The sequence below is a fragment of the Tiliqua scincoides genome, chromosome 7, assembly GCF_035046505.1.
Source record: "Tiliqua scincoides isolate rTilSci1 chromosome 7, rTilSci1.hap2, whole genome shotgun sequence".
Classification (NCBI taxonomy): Eukaryota; Metazoa; Chordata; class Lepidosauria; order Squamata; family Scincidae; genus Tiliqua; species Tiliqua scincoides.
Genome location: NC_089827.1, coordinates 10,093,659 through 10,110,673, shown reverse-complemented (window position 1 = coordinate 10,110,673; position 17,015 = coordinate 10,093,659). Strand labels below are relative to the sequence as shown.

At 43.3% G+C, this 17,015-nt stretch overlaps 1 protein-coding gene across 4 annotated transcripts in view; it reads right to left on the bottom strand.

Moving 5' to 3' along the window:
• The window catches only part of CADPS2 (calcium dependent secretion activator 2), a 308,405-nt gene that overhangs the window by 138,145 nt on the left and 153,245 nt on the right, over nt 1-17,015 (bottom strand). For all 4 annotated transcript variants that reach the window (XM_066634562.1, XM_066634564.1, XM_066634565.1 and 1 more), the window contains exons 9-12: nt 10,002-10,068; nt 5,964-6,072; nt 4,545-4,745; nt 295-431 (exon numbers count right to left, since the gene is read on the bottom strand). In XM_066634562.1, the coding sequence (XP_066490659.1) occupies nt 295-431; nt 4,545-4,745; nt 5,964-6,072; nt 10,002-10,068 (514 nt within the window). The remainder of the gene's footprint in view (nt 1-294; nt 432-4,544; nt 4,746-5,963; nt 6,073-10,001; nt 10,069-17,015) is intronic.

Here is a 17,015-nt window from a genome sequence, read left to right as displayed (position 1 = left end):
TCCTACCACAGAGGGTCCCATATTTATTAAAGCCTTCTGTTTTTATTCAGCCCTCCCTAGAGGAGCTGATAAACCATGGTTCAGAGTCAGTTTGAGTCTATTCTCTTCTCTATTGAGTAGCACAGCAGTGGTCTTCAAGTGTATAATTTTCAAATTTGAAGCCAATCGATTGAAATCCTTTATCCCAACCTCACGCACAGTTATTAAATGAGACTGGAAGAAAAGACCACTTTGCAACAACTATTTCTCACTTTTTCTCTCCCGCACTTCTTTTATTCCAGCCTTTTTACTCACCAAACAAGAATAAGAATCATTCAATCGGTGATCCAGGGTCTGTCTCTGAAGTACTCTAAAGAGTGCGGCGTGGTCAAACCTGCATGGATTCGCAGAAATAAACTCATCCATGCCATGCTTCTGAGCACGATCAGTATCTGATTATAGGGAAGAATAAATGATAGTTGGATGTAGATTATCATACTTTAATATGCATTTAACATTCATTTTAATTGGAAAAATTCAGGTTTCCCTTTCCTTCTTCCATAACACACCCATCATCATGTGGGCAAGTTTACATCAACACAGCCATGGGTAAACCACCAAAACAGGAAAAAAAGCCCCCCTTTCCAAGTACAGGCCAACCAAAAAAGCAACCCCAAAATGTCAGACTGGAACAACATGTACTAAACAGTCTATTTTGATGTACTGCAAAAAGACTCTAGTGTTCATTCTAACAATGCACCTCTCCACTGCACCTATAAAAAAAATTCAGTTTATAAAACATATTGGCAAAACACCAAAATTTATCCCAGGGATGCCTTTTTCATAAGCTAGTCTCCCAAAATGTAAGACCACTCAGCACACAGAAACGTTCATCTATCTAAAAGCAGCACACCCAGGCAGGCACAAAGTTTGAACCCATTTGTGCTTGCGGGCATTAAGAGGATGTTCATCACAAAACAGCAGTATCAAAGAAACATCAAAGGTTAGAAGCCCATTTCCCAAATGGCAAACTGGAGCAGAAATGAACACACAGGCTTGTGCAGGGTCATTTCCAGCCTCTTTCTTTCTATATGCAGCTTTTAATGAAACAAATTTTAATGTAGTAGTAGCCAAAAGCTCCTTCAACCTTCCGACAGAGAGTAATGAAACCGGGAGTAGTATTTTTTTTTGGTATAAATATATACTATACCATCTCAAATGGCACTTCAATTAGAGGCCCAAATTTATTGTTGTTCACAGATTGCATCTTTCAACGCCTTTGGCCCCCGCGGGTTTATCAAAAGACAAGCTCTAGTGATTGCTTTCGTTAATGGTATGTTTTGTCAAAATTCTCAAAGCGAGTCATCTTCCAAGTATGGACAGAAAAAGCCTTACAGTGGCCAAAAGGACTAGTTATGCATTAACACATTAGCTCACTTAGATTCCATGTGCGACAATGGGAATGAGTAGTTTGCCATCAACTCAAAAACTGACTTAACCCTTACAATAAGGTCTTTGCTTCTTTGTTCCTTTAATTCCAAATATGTAGGTCTTTTTATGTTCATTACTAGAAAGATGCATCCTAAATGTACTTTTGACAAAACTACATAATACAAATCCAAAATTTCTATAGAAAAAGGAGACAAAAGTTTATTGATTAAACCCAATTATAGAGTCAGGTTCATAATATAACTCTATATTGATCTGTGGGCATGATGCTAACATAATCAGTCACATTTAGAAATTTAGCCCCAGATCATATTGATCCATGTCAAGTCCAACTTTCAGCTGTATTTGCAGATGGAAGAATTATTTAATTCAAGCTGAAGGATCTGCAGCATCACATCTTGAAAAGATGCACAAACTAATTCATATCACCAGGCTCTGGATTGTCAAAGCAAAGAGTCACATCTATGTGACAGATTTCACCAAGGTGGATAGAGCAAATAAACAGTGTGACAGTACACCAGTGGTATAAGGTATGAGATGATAATCCACAGAAACAGCGGTAAATTTTGCTCGAGTTTATGAAGCAACACCATGTATGATTAAACAGCCTTTAGGCTGCAATCCTGCGTAGAGTTAAAATCCCACTGGACTCAGTAAGATGCATGTTGAATGCACAGGATGGTAGGGTTGCATCAAATTCGGCCATCACAGGTTCCAGGGTAAAGAGGTCATTAGATACACAATTACATGTTTTAAGCTAAGCTTGAGGTTAACGAAAAAGGAATCCGTCTTAAATCAGATGGTGTTTTATTTCCAATATTAAAAGGCTTTGGTGAAACATTTCAAATAGCATACTGTCAGGTTAATGATTCTATAACCCTCTCCATTTCAAAACACTCTAAGCAGGATTCTTACAATTTCTTAGTCACTTGCTTTAGAAATGTCTGCTATTATCTTATAGTAAAAAGAAGAATGGGAGAGAACTGTGCTCTTCTGTGCTTTGTCTCTCTCATGTATACATTCAAGCAAGACCTTTCCAAAGGATTTGTAGCCTTGATCTTTCATTAGATTAAAAATAAATTCAAGCTGAAGTCATTCCATAGGAGAAGAGAAAGCACAACACATCCACAGTTACAGTTCACAACAGATGTTGTGTAAAAAAAAAAAAAAGCCATGACTTTTGGCTGTGTCACTGTTCTACCACCACCCACTTGGTTAACCTTAGCTGTAACTATGATGGGGCACACAATGGGAACAAGTCTCCCTTAGCTTCCTATCAGGATTGGTCTCTGCACTTTGGGTATGGTCTTGACACTAGTACACAAGCAACAGTTACAGGGCTGGCCTCAACCACATACTGACTTCATGTCTCTCCCTTCAGCTACACTAGGATATTGGGTTGCATGAAGTCTGTAGAAGGGGGTGATGATGATGATGATGATGATGGGTGACACAGTTTGCTGGGCCAATAACCAGTACACACACAAAAAATGGGATGAATACGGTTGGGTAAAATGACAGACAGATTGGGCTGCCAGGTGAGGCCACTGGTCCTTGCACTACTCATTTTGGTTAACACAGTGCACTCTCAGGTGTGCAGTTCTCTCCCAAGTCAACCAGAGACTAAGAGTTCAATCCCACTGGGTGCTTATGGTTGTGGATCTCCTGAACTGGCACCATAAATACAGCTGCAATATCACAGAGAAGTGGGGTTGTTCTGGTCCCTCGGTGTATCCCTTCCTCCATCTAAAATTAGTGTCATCAAAACCCTTCAAAGACGGTCTTTATTCTGAGGAGCTGCCCTCAGATGCACACCAGTACAACAGTACTGTGTGCAGTGTTCTGAACACTGTTAATGCAGAATTCACAGGGGAGCTTGGGTTCTTTGAGTGAATCCCATAGGACACCATTCCTTTACAAAGTGTTATGGACCTGGCTAGCTGTTGTGATTGAAATGGCAGTTTTGTGCCTAGCAAAAGGGAGGCTTGCTCACCTTTCTTGTTTTGTTGCTGCTGGTTGTATCTGGGATGGTGGGGGGATTCAAACTCCTGTCTGAGGGAAGACCTGAAGAACTTGTGTTGGCACTTGCCCTTATACCCATTGAGCTAGCTCAGTGCTTCCCAACCTAGGGGTCACGAGCCACCAGAGCAGGTATTTATTTACTTGCATATGCGGTGGCAGCAGCAAAATCCAAAAGTACCATACTAATGGTACCTATGGGTGCCCAATGGGGTCGCTACCCTCTTCTTCGGGGGTAGCGCCCGACCGAAGGTTGGCAACTGTTGAGCTAAATGAGGCAATCACAACTCCTAAACAGGAAATATAGTGCCAAGGCATCTTCTTCCCTCCTCCTGGGCATGGTTCTGGTTGCGGGCTGTTACAACAGCTCCAAACATTCATGATAGCTTACTTGGATGCTGCAGTACTGTTGAACAATGCCATGCAATGCCAGATGCAAGGGAAGGCACCGGGATGCAGGTCTCTTGTTGTCTCGTGTGCTCCTTGGGGCATTTGGTGGGCCACTGTGAGATACAGGAAGCTGGACTAGATGGGCCTATGGCCTGATCCAGTGGGGCTGTTCTTATGTTCTTAAACTACAATTCCCAGGAGGCCTTGCAGGTCTCTTGTTATCTGGTGTGCTCCCTGGGGCATTTGGTGGGCCGCTGTGAGATACAGGAAGCTGGACTAGATGGGCCTGTGGCCTGCTCCAGTGGGGCTGTTCTTATGTTCTTAACTACAATTTCCAGGAGGCCTTGCAGGTCTTCTTGTTATCTGGTGTGCTCCCTGGGGCATTTGGTGGGCTGCTGTGAGATACAGGAAGCTGGACTAGATGGGCCTATGGCCTGATCCAGTGGGGCTGTTCTTATATTCCAGTTCCAACCTAGCCCAATGAAATCATTCAAAGTAATGTTTTGTGAAAGACAGATTCCATAGGAATATGTATTTGAACTTTGACAAAATGGACTGTCCATTTTAAAAGAAAACAGAAGCAGTCTTGAGCTGCCAGTTAGGCGTTTCACGGCTGTAGATGCAACAAACAAAGTCAAAAAACCAAGTTCAAAACCGATTCATTTCGATAATGAAGTTCCTTTAAGTTAAGAACAAAACCAACTTACTCTGAGATAGCTCTGTGTGGATATTGCTTCCTCTGGAATTCATCTTCTGTGCTTGGCTGGCAGGAACAGGCTTATAAGACTGACCTGTTGCTCTGTACATGGCTTGAACCCACAAGATCCGATCTTGCTCATCGTCACTGGCAAATATCACGGTGTCACCTTCTTTGACAGCATTGAAGAACATCTGACCCCCCTGGAGGCCTACAAAATGAAGCAAAGTGAGGGCTGGCTCAAGCTATGTAGCTCCCCCATGTTCATATTTTGTTGCATTTGAGAAAGGACAATTGTGTTTCTTCCTTGCAAGTCCTTCCAGTTGCAGACCCCTTTTCTATACAACAAACCGAATGAATGAAAGGAGGACAGGGGGGATGACACACCTATCTCTTTAATTTTACACATTATTTGTAGAGAGGAAGGAGCAGGGGAGGAACTGTAGTACGGGGGGGGAGCATCTTTTTTGTTTTGTTAAGCTGATTCCCAGAGGATCATAAGAACAGCCCTGCTGGATCAGGTCATAGGCCCAAAGAGTCCAGCTTTCTGTATCTCACAGTGGCCCACCAAATGCCTCAGGGAGCACACAAGACAACAAGAGACCTGCATCCTGGTGCCCTCCCTTGCAGCTGGCATTCTGACGTATCCCATTTCTAAAACCAGGAGGTTACACATACCCATTATGGCTTGTAACCCGTAATGGATTTTTCCTCCAGAAGCTTGTCCAATTCCCTTTTAAAGACATCTAGGCCAGATGCCATCACCACATGCTGTGCCAAGGAGTTCCACAGACCAACTACACACTGAGTAAAGAAATATTTTCTTTTGTCTGTCTTAACTCTCCCAACACGCAATTTGAGTGGACATCCCCTGGTTCTGCTGTTGTGTGAGAGTCTAAAGAGTATCTCTCTATCCACTCTGCCCATCCCCTGCATAATTTTGTATGTCTGAATCATGCCCCCCCTCAGGCGCCTCTTTTCAGGAGTGGGACAAGGAAAGAAACCAGACCATACAGTGCTAGAAATATTTTTATGGTTTAGAGCAGTGGTTCCCAAACAGTGGTAGCTGCAGAAACCAGCCAGGGGAGCAGTGAAATCCTCGTGAAAAACAATGCATAGGATTGTAGCCCTGATGGAAATGCACAATATGGCCCAGTAAGTCAAGGGAATCACCAGTCAAAAACGTTTGAGAACCACTGATTTAGAGACTTGATCAATGCTCTCCCCCCCCCCCCCCGAAAAAAAACACAAGTAACTCAATTTTATGCTATACTGGCAACTTTGACTACTCTTAATTCAAAACTAAAGAAAGTGATACTCAATGGAATTTTCCAGGACAAAATAAAACTTGAAACAGTATGCAAGAATCTGGCTAAGGGAACCTGTTCTACTTACCTAACTAGTGAACAAGCTCTGCATAGCAAAATACCTGGATGAGGTGCTGTATAGTCCACAGTATATCCTTCAAGCTGCATCAGTTCCTGGGGCTCAGACTTCTTCTCTCTGTAGCTACACATTGCAAACGTGTACTGGCTAACCTGGGTAAAGAAAATTTCAGATTTGCTCCATTTCATTACATCACATTATTCTTTATGTGTCGGAAGACAGGGAATAAAGAGCAGCACATGTTTCATTAAGCTCAGCAATAACCTACCTGGTCACACTTTACCTTAACTGGGAAAAAAGTGGATGCCCTATAAATTGTGTGCTAAAAGAATGAAAAACATCCAATAATTACTGGTGCAAGTTGGCACCTAGTCTGTGTTCCAAGAACAATCACCATTTAGGAAGTGGCTTAAAGGGTGACATAACCAATCTGTAGCTATAGCAGCATTCATGCAACCACTATGGAACTCATTCAGGACCCACCAATCGTCAAATCCTTGGGTCCTGAATCTGCAGTTAAAAAGGCCTGACTGTATATTTAACTGCTTTCAGGGAGCCAAAGTAGTATTCAAATAGAGATCCAACTTTTAAGGGTCAAAAGCGGACCCGTCATTATTTGCATGTAAAACTATCATCTATGTTCTCCTGACTTCTACTGCCAAAGTTCACATTGTATCTGGGGTCTGTTTGGACTCTTTGGGAATAGACGGGTTTCCCAACAGTGGAGAATATAAGTATTATAGCACTGAATTTCCCAGTAAAATAAACAGAAGCAACAATAAAATGACTGATCTCTTTGTGTATTTTTTTTTTAAGTTTCATAAAGTTAAATAGATCCTGATAGAGTGTCATTTTAAAAAGTGGGTCCCAGTGCTAAAAAGTTTGGGAACCACTGCACTAGCCCCATCCCTTTACTGCTGTATGAAGTCCAACTTTTACAATGTCAGTAGTGCAACAGGTTTGAAAAGAGCAAACCTGTTTTTAATCAGTTTGTATTATTTTAGACTTAAGATTATGAGTGACTAACCTATTTGGGAGAGAATGATACAGTAAAGTTCTCTCCCCGACGTGCTGGCTTAGGACATGCAGGGAGGTCTTCACACGTGATAACATTAAAAAAGTGTCCCCCACCAGCTGCTGTGGCATTGGCCAGAATTCCTCATTGGGCCAAACAGAATAACCCATAGAGCAGCCGTTCCCAACCTTTACTTAAAGGCAAAGGAACCACTAAGTGTTTGCGGTGCCTGTAAATGGGAGTGGTGACTCAGTGGTGATGTCACTCCCTGGTTCATGCTGCTGCTAACTAAAAAAATTGGTGTTTGGATTCACCCATGTTCAATGGTGGCGAGAACCTGGATTTGCAGCACCTCCAGCCATTTAAGCAGACAGGGACGTCTGGAAAACCCCCTTTTTACTTAGACAGTGGTGGCGGTTGCCTGAACCTGGGAGTGATATCGCCGCCATCCTGCCATCACTGCGAGGGCGCCGTTCCCCTTAAGGGGGCATATGGTGTTTCTTGCTGCCCTGGGGAAGGGGGATCACAACCCTAGGTTGAGAAACACTGCCATAGAGTTTTGTGAAAGAAAACATATTAAGATCTGGAAAATTATTGATTAAGTTATTATTTATTAAGTTAAATGTTTGGAAACACTCTTTGTCTGCTCAATGAGAAATTCTAAAATCATCACATGTGACCAGATGCTGGTGGATCCGTTGCAGAATAAAGCATCGTCTGAGTCCCGTAACAAGGACATATCGAGATGCTCACGTTCAGATCCTGTCTATCCCACTTTTAATAGCGCCAGATGAAAATGAACTTGGAATGCCTTATTGATGAACCACTTATGTAGTGAATCCCTAGGCATGCATATGGATTGCAGTCCTTAGGCACAATTCTATTGATCTGTGTTTGTCAAAAACCACAGGACTTAGTTCACAGAACTGAGGTAGCAGAATCCATGGTAGGAGAGACTACACACATGTAGTAGGTGAATGGAAAGACAAATGAACAGCTCTCCTGCCCATAGTGGATACTGATTTGTATGCGTTCACACCTGCCACGTAAATTAACATAATGGGCCAATGCACCAGGTTTAACAAAAGAATCACCAAGTGTATCAATAAAGGATCAATAAAATCACAAGACCCATGCCTATCATTCTATGCTTCTTTGAAATTCTCAGCTGTACAATCAACAGTGCTACAAGTGGCATTTATAGATCATATCGGCCAAGAGGCCCCAACAAGTTGCTCAATTAATTGAGCAAAATTATTCATACGAATATGCAATTTGTGTTACAAACACATTATATCCCCCTTTTTCCAAGCTGGTGCAAAGCACCTAATATCTTAATAGAATAAGATTAAAAACATTAACATAAACACACAAACATTAACATGACCACAGCGCAAGGAACACCACCCTCCTACAGCAGTGTCTCTCAAGGTTTGTTTACTGCCGTACCACTTCACATGGTTTACCAATCTGAAGTACCATTGGAAGTAACTGGCAATGACATCACTGCTAGTTACTTCTGGGTTTGGGAGGCCAGATGCAATGTGAAAAACACCAGTAAGAGGCTCAGGGTAGATGGGGGGCTTTTTTGAGCATGGTAACAGCGTGATTTGGAGCTCTGCCCACTGAGCCAAGCCTCCTACCGCTGTTTGTTGCGTCATGTTTCTGGTCTCGCTGCTGGGTGGCTGGTGTCCAGGAGTCCTGTGAGCACCACTAGACACCACCTCAAGTATTGGTGGTACCCATACCACCGGTTGAGAATCACTGTCCTATAACATACACAATCTGCAAAGAACAAATACAACAGTAATGCAAGGACAGTATAAATAAGCAACAGCAGCAGTGCATAGAATTACAGTATGATCCCATGTAGTTCTATTCAGAAGTTAGCACTATTGAGTTCAATGGGCCTTACTCCCAGGTAAGGGAGGTCTTACTGTAGGGGCCTGCCTAACCAGAGAAGGGAGCTTGCTCCGCAAAGTTGGGGTCACCACCAAAAGGGTTCTGCTTCTAATGAGATGTATTTTCAAAAGCAAGGCACCTGGCCTAGGACCTCAAATGATGAATGTAGCATGTGAGGCCAATGCGTACAGGATGAGGCGGTTCTTCAGGTACCCAAATTTCATGCTATTTAGGGCACTAGAGGCAAAAGCCACCACCTTGAACTGCACCCCAAGAGCAAACAGGCAGCCTCTGCAAGTCAATTAAATCAGTGTATCGAAACTGGAGTCATGTGCTCCGACTCAGTGCGGACCCAGTGATATGAACCTGGATAATTGTGGGACAGCACAATTTTGCATCAAATTCAATTTCTAGATGCTTTTCGAGGACAGCCCCAAATGGATCATGCTGCATGGAAGTGACCAAGGCATGAACAACTGGCTAGGTCAGACTTCTCCAATAAAAAAAAAAAATGAAGCTGGTAAAAGAAGTCCTCTAGGGCAGCAGGCACTAAGTAAAATCCTTCCCTGCATAATGTGGCATTTACTGCACCGCAGCCTCATCTTTCCATCGGATCCTCCTGTGCTGGGTAGCTGGGTCTGCCCAGAAACAGGGGCACAGAACCTCCTGGGGTGATGGGCAGCGAAAGTGGCTGCCCAGCAGTAGCTGTGAGCAGTTCAGCTGGCAAACTAAAAGGCTTTGGCATGGAATGATAAGTGCCATGCCAGGAAGGCTTTTTCTTAATGCAGCGGTCCCATGGTTTGGAGACAGCTGTTCTAGGGTCAAATTACATGCAACATGCATGTAGTTAATAATGCTGCTTCAAGCATGCCAGGGCTGTTTTCTTTTGTAGGTAACATGTGCAGACAGGGCTATAACATTTTGCCAGCTTGGCCCCCCAGTTAATGCTATTTGACAAGCAAACAACCCCTTCCAATTGGTGTCAACAGAAGCCTTTTCCTTTGTGAAATCGCCCTTGCACTAGGGACGGCGTGAGGGTCAATTGGTTGCAAAGCAAAAATGTACTCCTAAAATAGGGGAGATATGCAGAGGTGCTTTAATGCTCTTAACAATCTTCCTTGAATTACTACTGGCCAAACTGAGCAAAAAAGACACATTACTCACCTGTACAAGGACCAAGTAACGCTTTTTCCACCTTTTCCAAACCTTCTGTCCAAGTGCATACAAATATCTGCCAAGCACAAAGGCAAATAATCCTCTGTTTAAAATGTTACATGAAAATGTTCTCAAACATAACATAAATTGAACTATTTTGCATTTCCTGTGAATTCTGTAATCTGGTTTTTTTCCTACGTACCTGTCCAAGTATAATTTTTCTGAATATAATTTTTCCGAGTATAACTTTTCACCATTTATAGAACATTTTGCTTACTTCCAAGGGCATCACATGCATGAAGGTTCTATTCATTTTTATTTTTTTATACAAACTCTGTGAGGTAGGTCAGTACCATTATCTTAAGGTTAAAAATGGGAATAAAAGCTTAAAGAACAGAACTTGCCTAAAACTAGACGGACGTGGTGGCCAGTACTATAAGTGCATGCTTCCAACCAGATTGACCAAGACAGCGAAGTCTTAAGGCACTTGCTTGGATAAGGTAACTATAAAACATCCAGCTTCTACTTTTTCTTCTTTAGTCCTCACCAAGCCCTGCACTTGGTGAGCAGTTTGTCCTCTCAACCAACACACGACTGTAGGTTCATTCATGACAGGCTTCCACTCTTTGTGACTGTGGGCGATATTTTTTGCCTTGTCAATGGTCACTTGCTGATTCTTTGTCAATGGTCCGTTGCCGACTCCTCAATGCGTTTGAGCCACATTTTGTTTGGTGCTGCCTATTGAACCCTCCAACAGGGAGGTCGCTCTCACCCAGAGGAGCTTGTGTGGCTGCCAACTGGTGTTCCTCCTGCAGACGTGGCCAAACCACTGCAATCTGCGTTTTTATATTTATTCTTCAAGAGATGGCTGCTGATTGCACCTTATCCAATTATCTTGTCACGATGGCATCCAGCAATAATGTTAAACATCCAGCAATAGTGTGAAACCAGCAGTTCCCAAACTGTTGGGACCTGCGATGCCCCCATGCACTACAGAAGCAGCGAATGGCTCCTAGAAGTTACTGGTGATGACATCATTAGCTTTAAAACTAGCTTTGAAACTCTGGAATTCCTCAGATGTACAGCAAGACTTCCTCAATCAGAACACTGACCACTTGCCTGAAAAGCAACTTACCAGCAATGATCAACTGACACTTTTAGGACCTTGTCAGAGATGAAAAGGGTTGAAAATCACTGCCTTAACTCCCTCAGAAAAGCAACAACAAAATAGCACCAGCTAAACCTTGCAAAAAGTTTTTTTTTTAAAGAAAAAAAAGTATTTTCTGTACTACAGATGAACATTACAATGGATGCTGAAGTTATTCTCTAGGGTTATTTCAAGTGATCAACACTTTCAACACTTTCCCCCCTGGGTATCCTGCACGCCTATAAATAAGAAATATATCTTTGTTAGATGCAGAAATCAAAACATTAATACAGAATGTTAATTTGTTCCCCCCCCCAGCTATTTTCAATGTGCAAGAAAAGTCAAAACACATTGCAAAGTAGTCCCAATTATCTGGGAGTACATCAAATATAAAAAGAAAGGACAAACGTGTGTGCAGGTTTAGACTACGCAGCAAGAGTTCATGGTTCTACATCTTGATAGGGAAAGAAAGACTCAGTGCTGATGAATAGATGCATGCACAGAATCCTGGAACAATTCAATGACAGAAAAAAAATTAAAAAGGAGATGGGCTTATTACTTTTACACGGATCATTTTTCTTCCTCATCCAGTTTGTTTTTTTTTTTAATTCTAAGGAATAAAATAATCCATCTGTATCTCAAACACAAATCCTTCTACTCTGTCAAGGTTTTGCTTATCACAAAGGGGAAAAATATATAGAAAGAAAGGGAAAAAAATCAATACATATAACAGTTTAGTCCAGCAAAGGGTTTTCTCAAAAAGAAGCCTCAGTCAAGGTTGAAAGAGCAATTAATGCAGTCTCAAAATCTGGGCCATTCTGATAGAGTTCGGTTAACATGTGGCAGAAGTAATCATCCACTTGTGAAAATGATTTTCAGTCCATTCTCAAACACCTTTCAGACACTCATGATCCCATTTAACTGACAACAATACAGGCTATCTGTGGGCATCATTGCATTCAATGCGAAAACCAATAGGGGCCAAATGCCCACAGGCACTTTCAGTCATCATGGCATGTTCCATGTTGTCTAGCATAAAAGGACTCCTTCCTTGGACTGCATTCCTTCTTTTATTTCACGGCACAAGATTAAGCCTTCTTTTTTTTTTTGTCTTCAGTTGAGGATGAGAGGCAACAGACTCAAGGCAACAATATGGCTTAGGTCATCCGAAGCCTAGCGGTAAACATTCTCAGATTGATTTTAGTACTTTCTATGCTCTTGAGAGAGAGAGGGAGAGAGAGAAGACTAAACACCTCACAACAAATGAGTGTGTGGGGTGGGGTGGGGGGGACCCAGCCCAAACAGCTATCACAATGATGACTGCTAAGGACAAGCAGCTTGAAGAGTGTCCAGAAAACTCCACAATGAACAACATTCTGTTTACTCCAATAAGCAAGACTGCTTACTGTATGAATAGGAAAATCGGCAAGAAAGCCAAGTTATTTGTGTGAAAATAGTCTATTCTCTTTCAATTCCTTCTTTCATCGTTTTTCAATAATAGGTGCACAAGGAAGGATCAAAATACACTTGCCCATGCTTTCATAGATGTGAAGCATAGGTAGGACAGTGAGTTCTGTACAATACAAGAGCGTTGCAACTTCCTGCTCTTTTACCATCACACACACACACACACACACACACACACACACACAATGTTCTACTGTAAATAAAATGCTTTAAACCACAGTGGGTCCCCTAATCTGGGGGGGGGGGTTCAGCAACGGCAGGTTTGACTAACCATGCACACCAGCCTGCTGCTGGAGGGCTTCAGAGACTTCCTGGAGGTGACCTTCCAGTCATGTCTGGGAGGTCTTCTGAGGCACAGGGAGGCTGCACCCAACCTCCCCGCACCTCAGAAGGCCTCCCAGATGTGACTGGAAGACATTTCGGGTTTGTCAGCAGCTGCCCCCTCCCCACACATTTCTCTATCTGCGGATTTTGGTGCCTTTGGGGACTCATTGAATGGATCCACCATGAATACAGAGGCCCCACTGTATAATATAACCATACAACTGATAGGACACTCTTCAGACTATCATTCCTAGTTTAAGATCCTCCTTACCTGCCCCACCAAGAGCATCCACACATAAAATGAATAGCAGCAGCACATTTAGTGGTATCCTGTAAGACTAGGGTCAATATGCTCTCTGCAAAGCTAAGAGCTAGAGAGAAAAAAAAAACACATGAGACTGTATTCTTAGAGTATTTCAAGCCAAGAACAATTGACCAAGAGGCTGCAAGTGCTTCCAGACCAAAAGGAGTACACCATCAACTGTACCATTCTCTAACTTTAAAGCTAAGGGTGGAACTTCACAGCAGACAGTAAGTGCCTGGGAATACAGCACTACTAATGGCATTTTCTTTTAAGATTTAATCGCTTTGAAAAAAGTTACTTTGGCTGCAGCCATTAGTCATAAGTTACTTCTCCCCCGTACCTGCCTTTTTTAAAAAAAAAGGCTTCGATGAAAAGGGTTGTTCACTAATGCTATGGACATGTTCAGCTACGCTTTGAGACGGTTCAAACTTAAACAGAGAATGCACAATGGGAAGGGGAGACAAGATGGTACTCCCCAGACACGGCTGAGCCACTTCCAGTCCCAGTAGACATCCACTACAGCACTTTGAATAAAGAAGGGCCAGAAACAGCCTGGCCTCTTGGGACATATCCCTCTCAGTGTAAGCATGCAAGAGTGAGATGAAAATAACAGTGAAGGTCTGGGGATGCGGGTGTCATTTCTTGTACCCACGTCTCAAAAAGGACAGAGTGGAACTAGGTAATGTTGCACAAGAGAGTGACCAAAATGGTACTGGGCTGGTGAACCTCCTTTATGAGAAAAGGCTGCAGCGTTTGGGACTATTTAGTCTAGAAAAAAAAAGCGCCTGGGGGCATGATTGAGATGTACAAAATTATGCAGGGGATGGATGGAGTGGATAAAGGGAAGTTCTTTTCCTTCTCACACAACAACAGCACCTGGGGACATCCGCTAAAAATGAGTGTCGGTAGAGTTAGAACAGAAAAAAAGAAACTATTTCTTTATCCAGTGTGCAATTAGTCTGTGGAACTCCATGCCCCAGGATGTGGTGATGGAATCTGGCCCAGATGCCTTTAAAGGAGGCATCTCCTTCAAATGGGATTCGACTGATTTCTAGAAGAAAAGGCCATCACAGGTTACAAACTGTGATGGGCAAGTGCAGCCTCCTTGTTTTAGAAGCAGACTAGCTCAGAATGCCTGGTGCAAGGCAGTGGCAACAGGACACAGGTCTCTTGTGGTCTTGTGTGCTCTCTGAGGCATTGGGTAGGCCACTGTGAAATGCAGGAAGCTGGACTAGATGGGCCTTTGGCTCTTCTTATGATTTCATCAAGGGTCTCCTGCCAGTTCCTCTTATAACACAGGCCTACAAAACTGAGGGTCGAAAAAGTTTCTCCCAAACTTTATGGTGGTTTGATATGAATTTGGGGTGCCGATTCCAAAAATGGCATCTGTTTTGCCCTATCACGTCTAGTTTTGGAGATATAGTATAGCCTCATTAGTGAATGGTTCAAGCAGCTTCCTCATGAGGAAGCCATGGTGTTGGCTTCCTCATGAGGAAGCTTCTTGAACCATTCACTAAAGAGGCTATACTATATCTCCAAAACTAGACGTGATAAGGCAAAACGGATGCCATTTTTGGAATCGGAACCCCAAATATACCCAGGAATTGGTGTAACATTTAAGGAAGCAAAATGTGTGTTGGCCTGTGTAATTCAAACACTGGTCCATGCGTGAGTATAATGTTTAAATTACCGCCTATGCACATAAAAATTGAGCATATTCAGGTCCAAATCCCTATAGGTGTAGGCCAGGAACAATGAAGTATTGTTCAAGTTGTTGCACTGAATGAAGTTTTGGTATTGAACAATTCAAGATTGTACTGTATTGAATGAAATTTTATTTGCATATGTACTCTATATACCAATGTTTCTCAGACATTGAGAAACCCACTAGGTGGGTCATGAGCCAATTTCAGGTGGATCCCCATTCATTTCAATATTTTATTTTTAATAGACTTGATGCTCCCATGGTATGTGACTGCATTTGGGGAAATGTTACAGGCCTGTACTTTTAACAAGCTATTATGAATAATCTTTTAACAATGATAGTAAATGGAACTTACTCCTGAGTAAGTGTGGGTAGGATAGCAGCCTAGAATTGTTAACAATTTTCCTGCTTGATGATGTCACTTCCGGTCATGACATCACTTCCAGTGGGTCCTGACAGGTTTTCATTCTAAAAAGTGGGTCCCAGTGCTAAATGTGTAAGAACCACTGCTCTATACAATATATAGGATTGTAGCCCTAACTGGAAGCTGAAGCCAATGTCCCAACAGGTCAAGGTAGCCACCAATATAAAACAATTTGGGAACTACTGCCATATTGGGATGAAAATGGGCAATATCCCTTTTCTTTAAAGTTGCCTTAAAAATTCCACAGGCAATATAAAATTATGTTACTACACTCACTGCTTCTGAAACACTTACTAGTCATTTCTTTTCTCCTGAAAAAAGGATTTTTCTTTTGACAAGACACTTCAAAAGGAGAAATCATACAGGAAGCCTTCTATAAACTTCCTGCAAAGTATACTTCAAACTCCCCCTTGATCTTGATCCTGATACAAAAAGTTATATCTACTTCTCCAAAGAATTCGTTCTAGAGTCCATACAAACAAGCAAGAAGAACGAATAGATCCATCAATCCTTCCCCCTTCCTGAAAATTTTACAATCCAATCCAACGCTTCGCTAGTACAAACGCACAGTAAAGCAGTTTTCGATGACTCAGAAGCAAGAAGTGCTGGTAGGAAGTCCTGTGCCATCCCATCACTGCTGAATCTGGAGCTGTGGCCACTGGAGCAGGTAAGAGTTGCTCTGTGTGGTGCAGGGGGGAAGGGGTGGGTTAGGCTCAGAAGGGGGCAATATTGGCAGAGAAGAACCAGAGAAATCCACCACATCCTGTTTCCCCTCCCAAGCCTTTTCCCTCAACACTGGGCTTCTCAGACTCGTCCAAATGATTCCACTGGTGCAGACTAAAAAAGCCAGATTGAGCAGGCTGGGGCTGGACATGGGGTAAGGCGGGGCTTTTCAAACTTGGACGTCGCAACGCCCTAGCCTGCGGGCTCTGGCTCCTGCCCCCTTAAGGGGCGGGGGCAGCCTGGAGGCAGCGGCACGATCCCCAGGATTGTGCCGCTCAGGGGGGCTGCAGGGGCTTGGATACGTGTACCCAAGCCCCTGCAGCCTCCCTGCAGCCTGGTGCGACCTGCAGCAGGGCTCCCCGCAGCAAGGAAAGTAGACGTGGAGCGATCGCGCTCCACTTCCGCAGAGGCGGGGCGCGATCGCTCCGCATCTACTTTCATTGCTGCGGGGAGCTCTGCTGCAGGTCGCACCAGGCTGCAGGGAGGCTGCAGGGGCTTGGTACACGTACCCAAGCGCCTGCAGCCCCCCTGAGCGGCGCGATCCTAGGGGCCGTGTCACTGCCTTCCCCCGCCTCTGCTGCCTCCCCCCTCCTGCCCACGCAAGAACTTAGTGGTTTGAGAACCACTGAGGTAAGGGAACAAATTTCCCCTTACCCTGAGAAGATGTCCAGCCTGCTCAAAACCAGCACTGGATACAGTGTTGACTGTGTGACCCCGCTGCGCCTGCACTAGGCAGGATTGGGCTGTGTGTGTTTAATAAGAAATACAGATAAATCTGTTCTGTGCTCAGGATTATCAATCTCAAATCCACACAGAAGAATGGAGGAAAGGGCAGGAACCTACACTAAGGTGCTTCAAGTGGTTCCTTGCAAAAGTGGTAAGAACTGTCAAACCTCAATTTAACCCTTTAGGCACAGAATGTCCGTGTT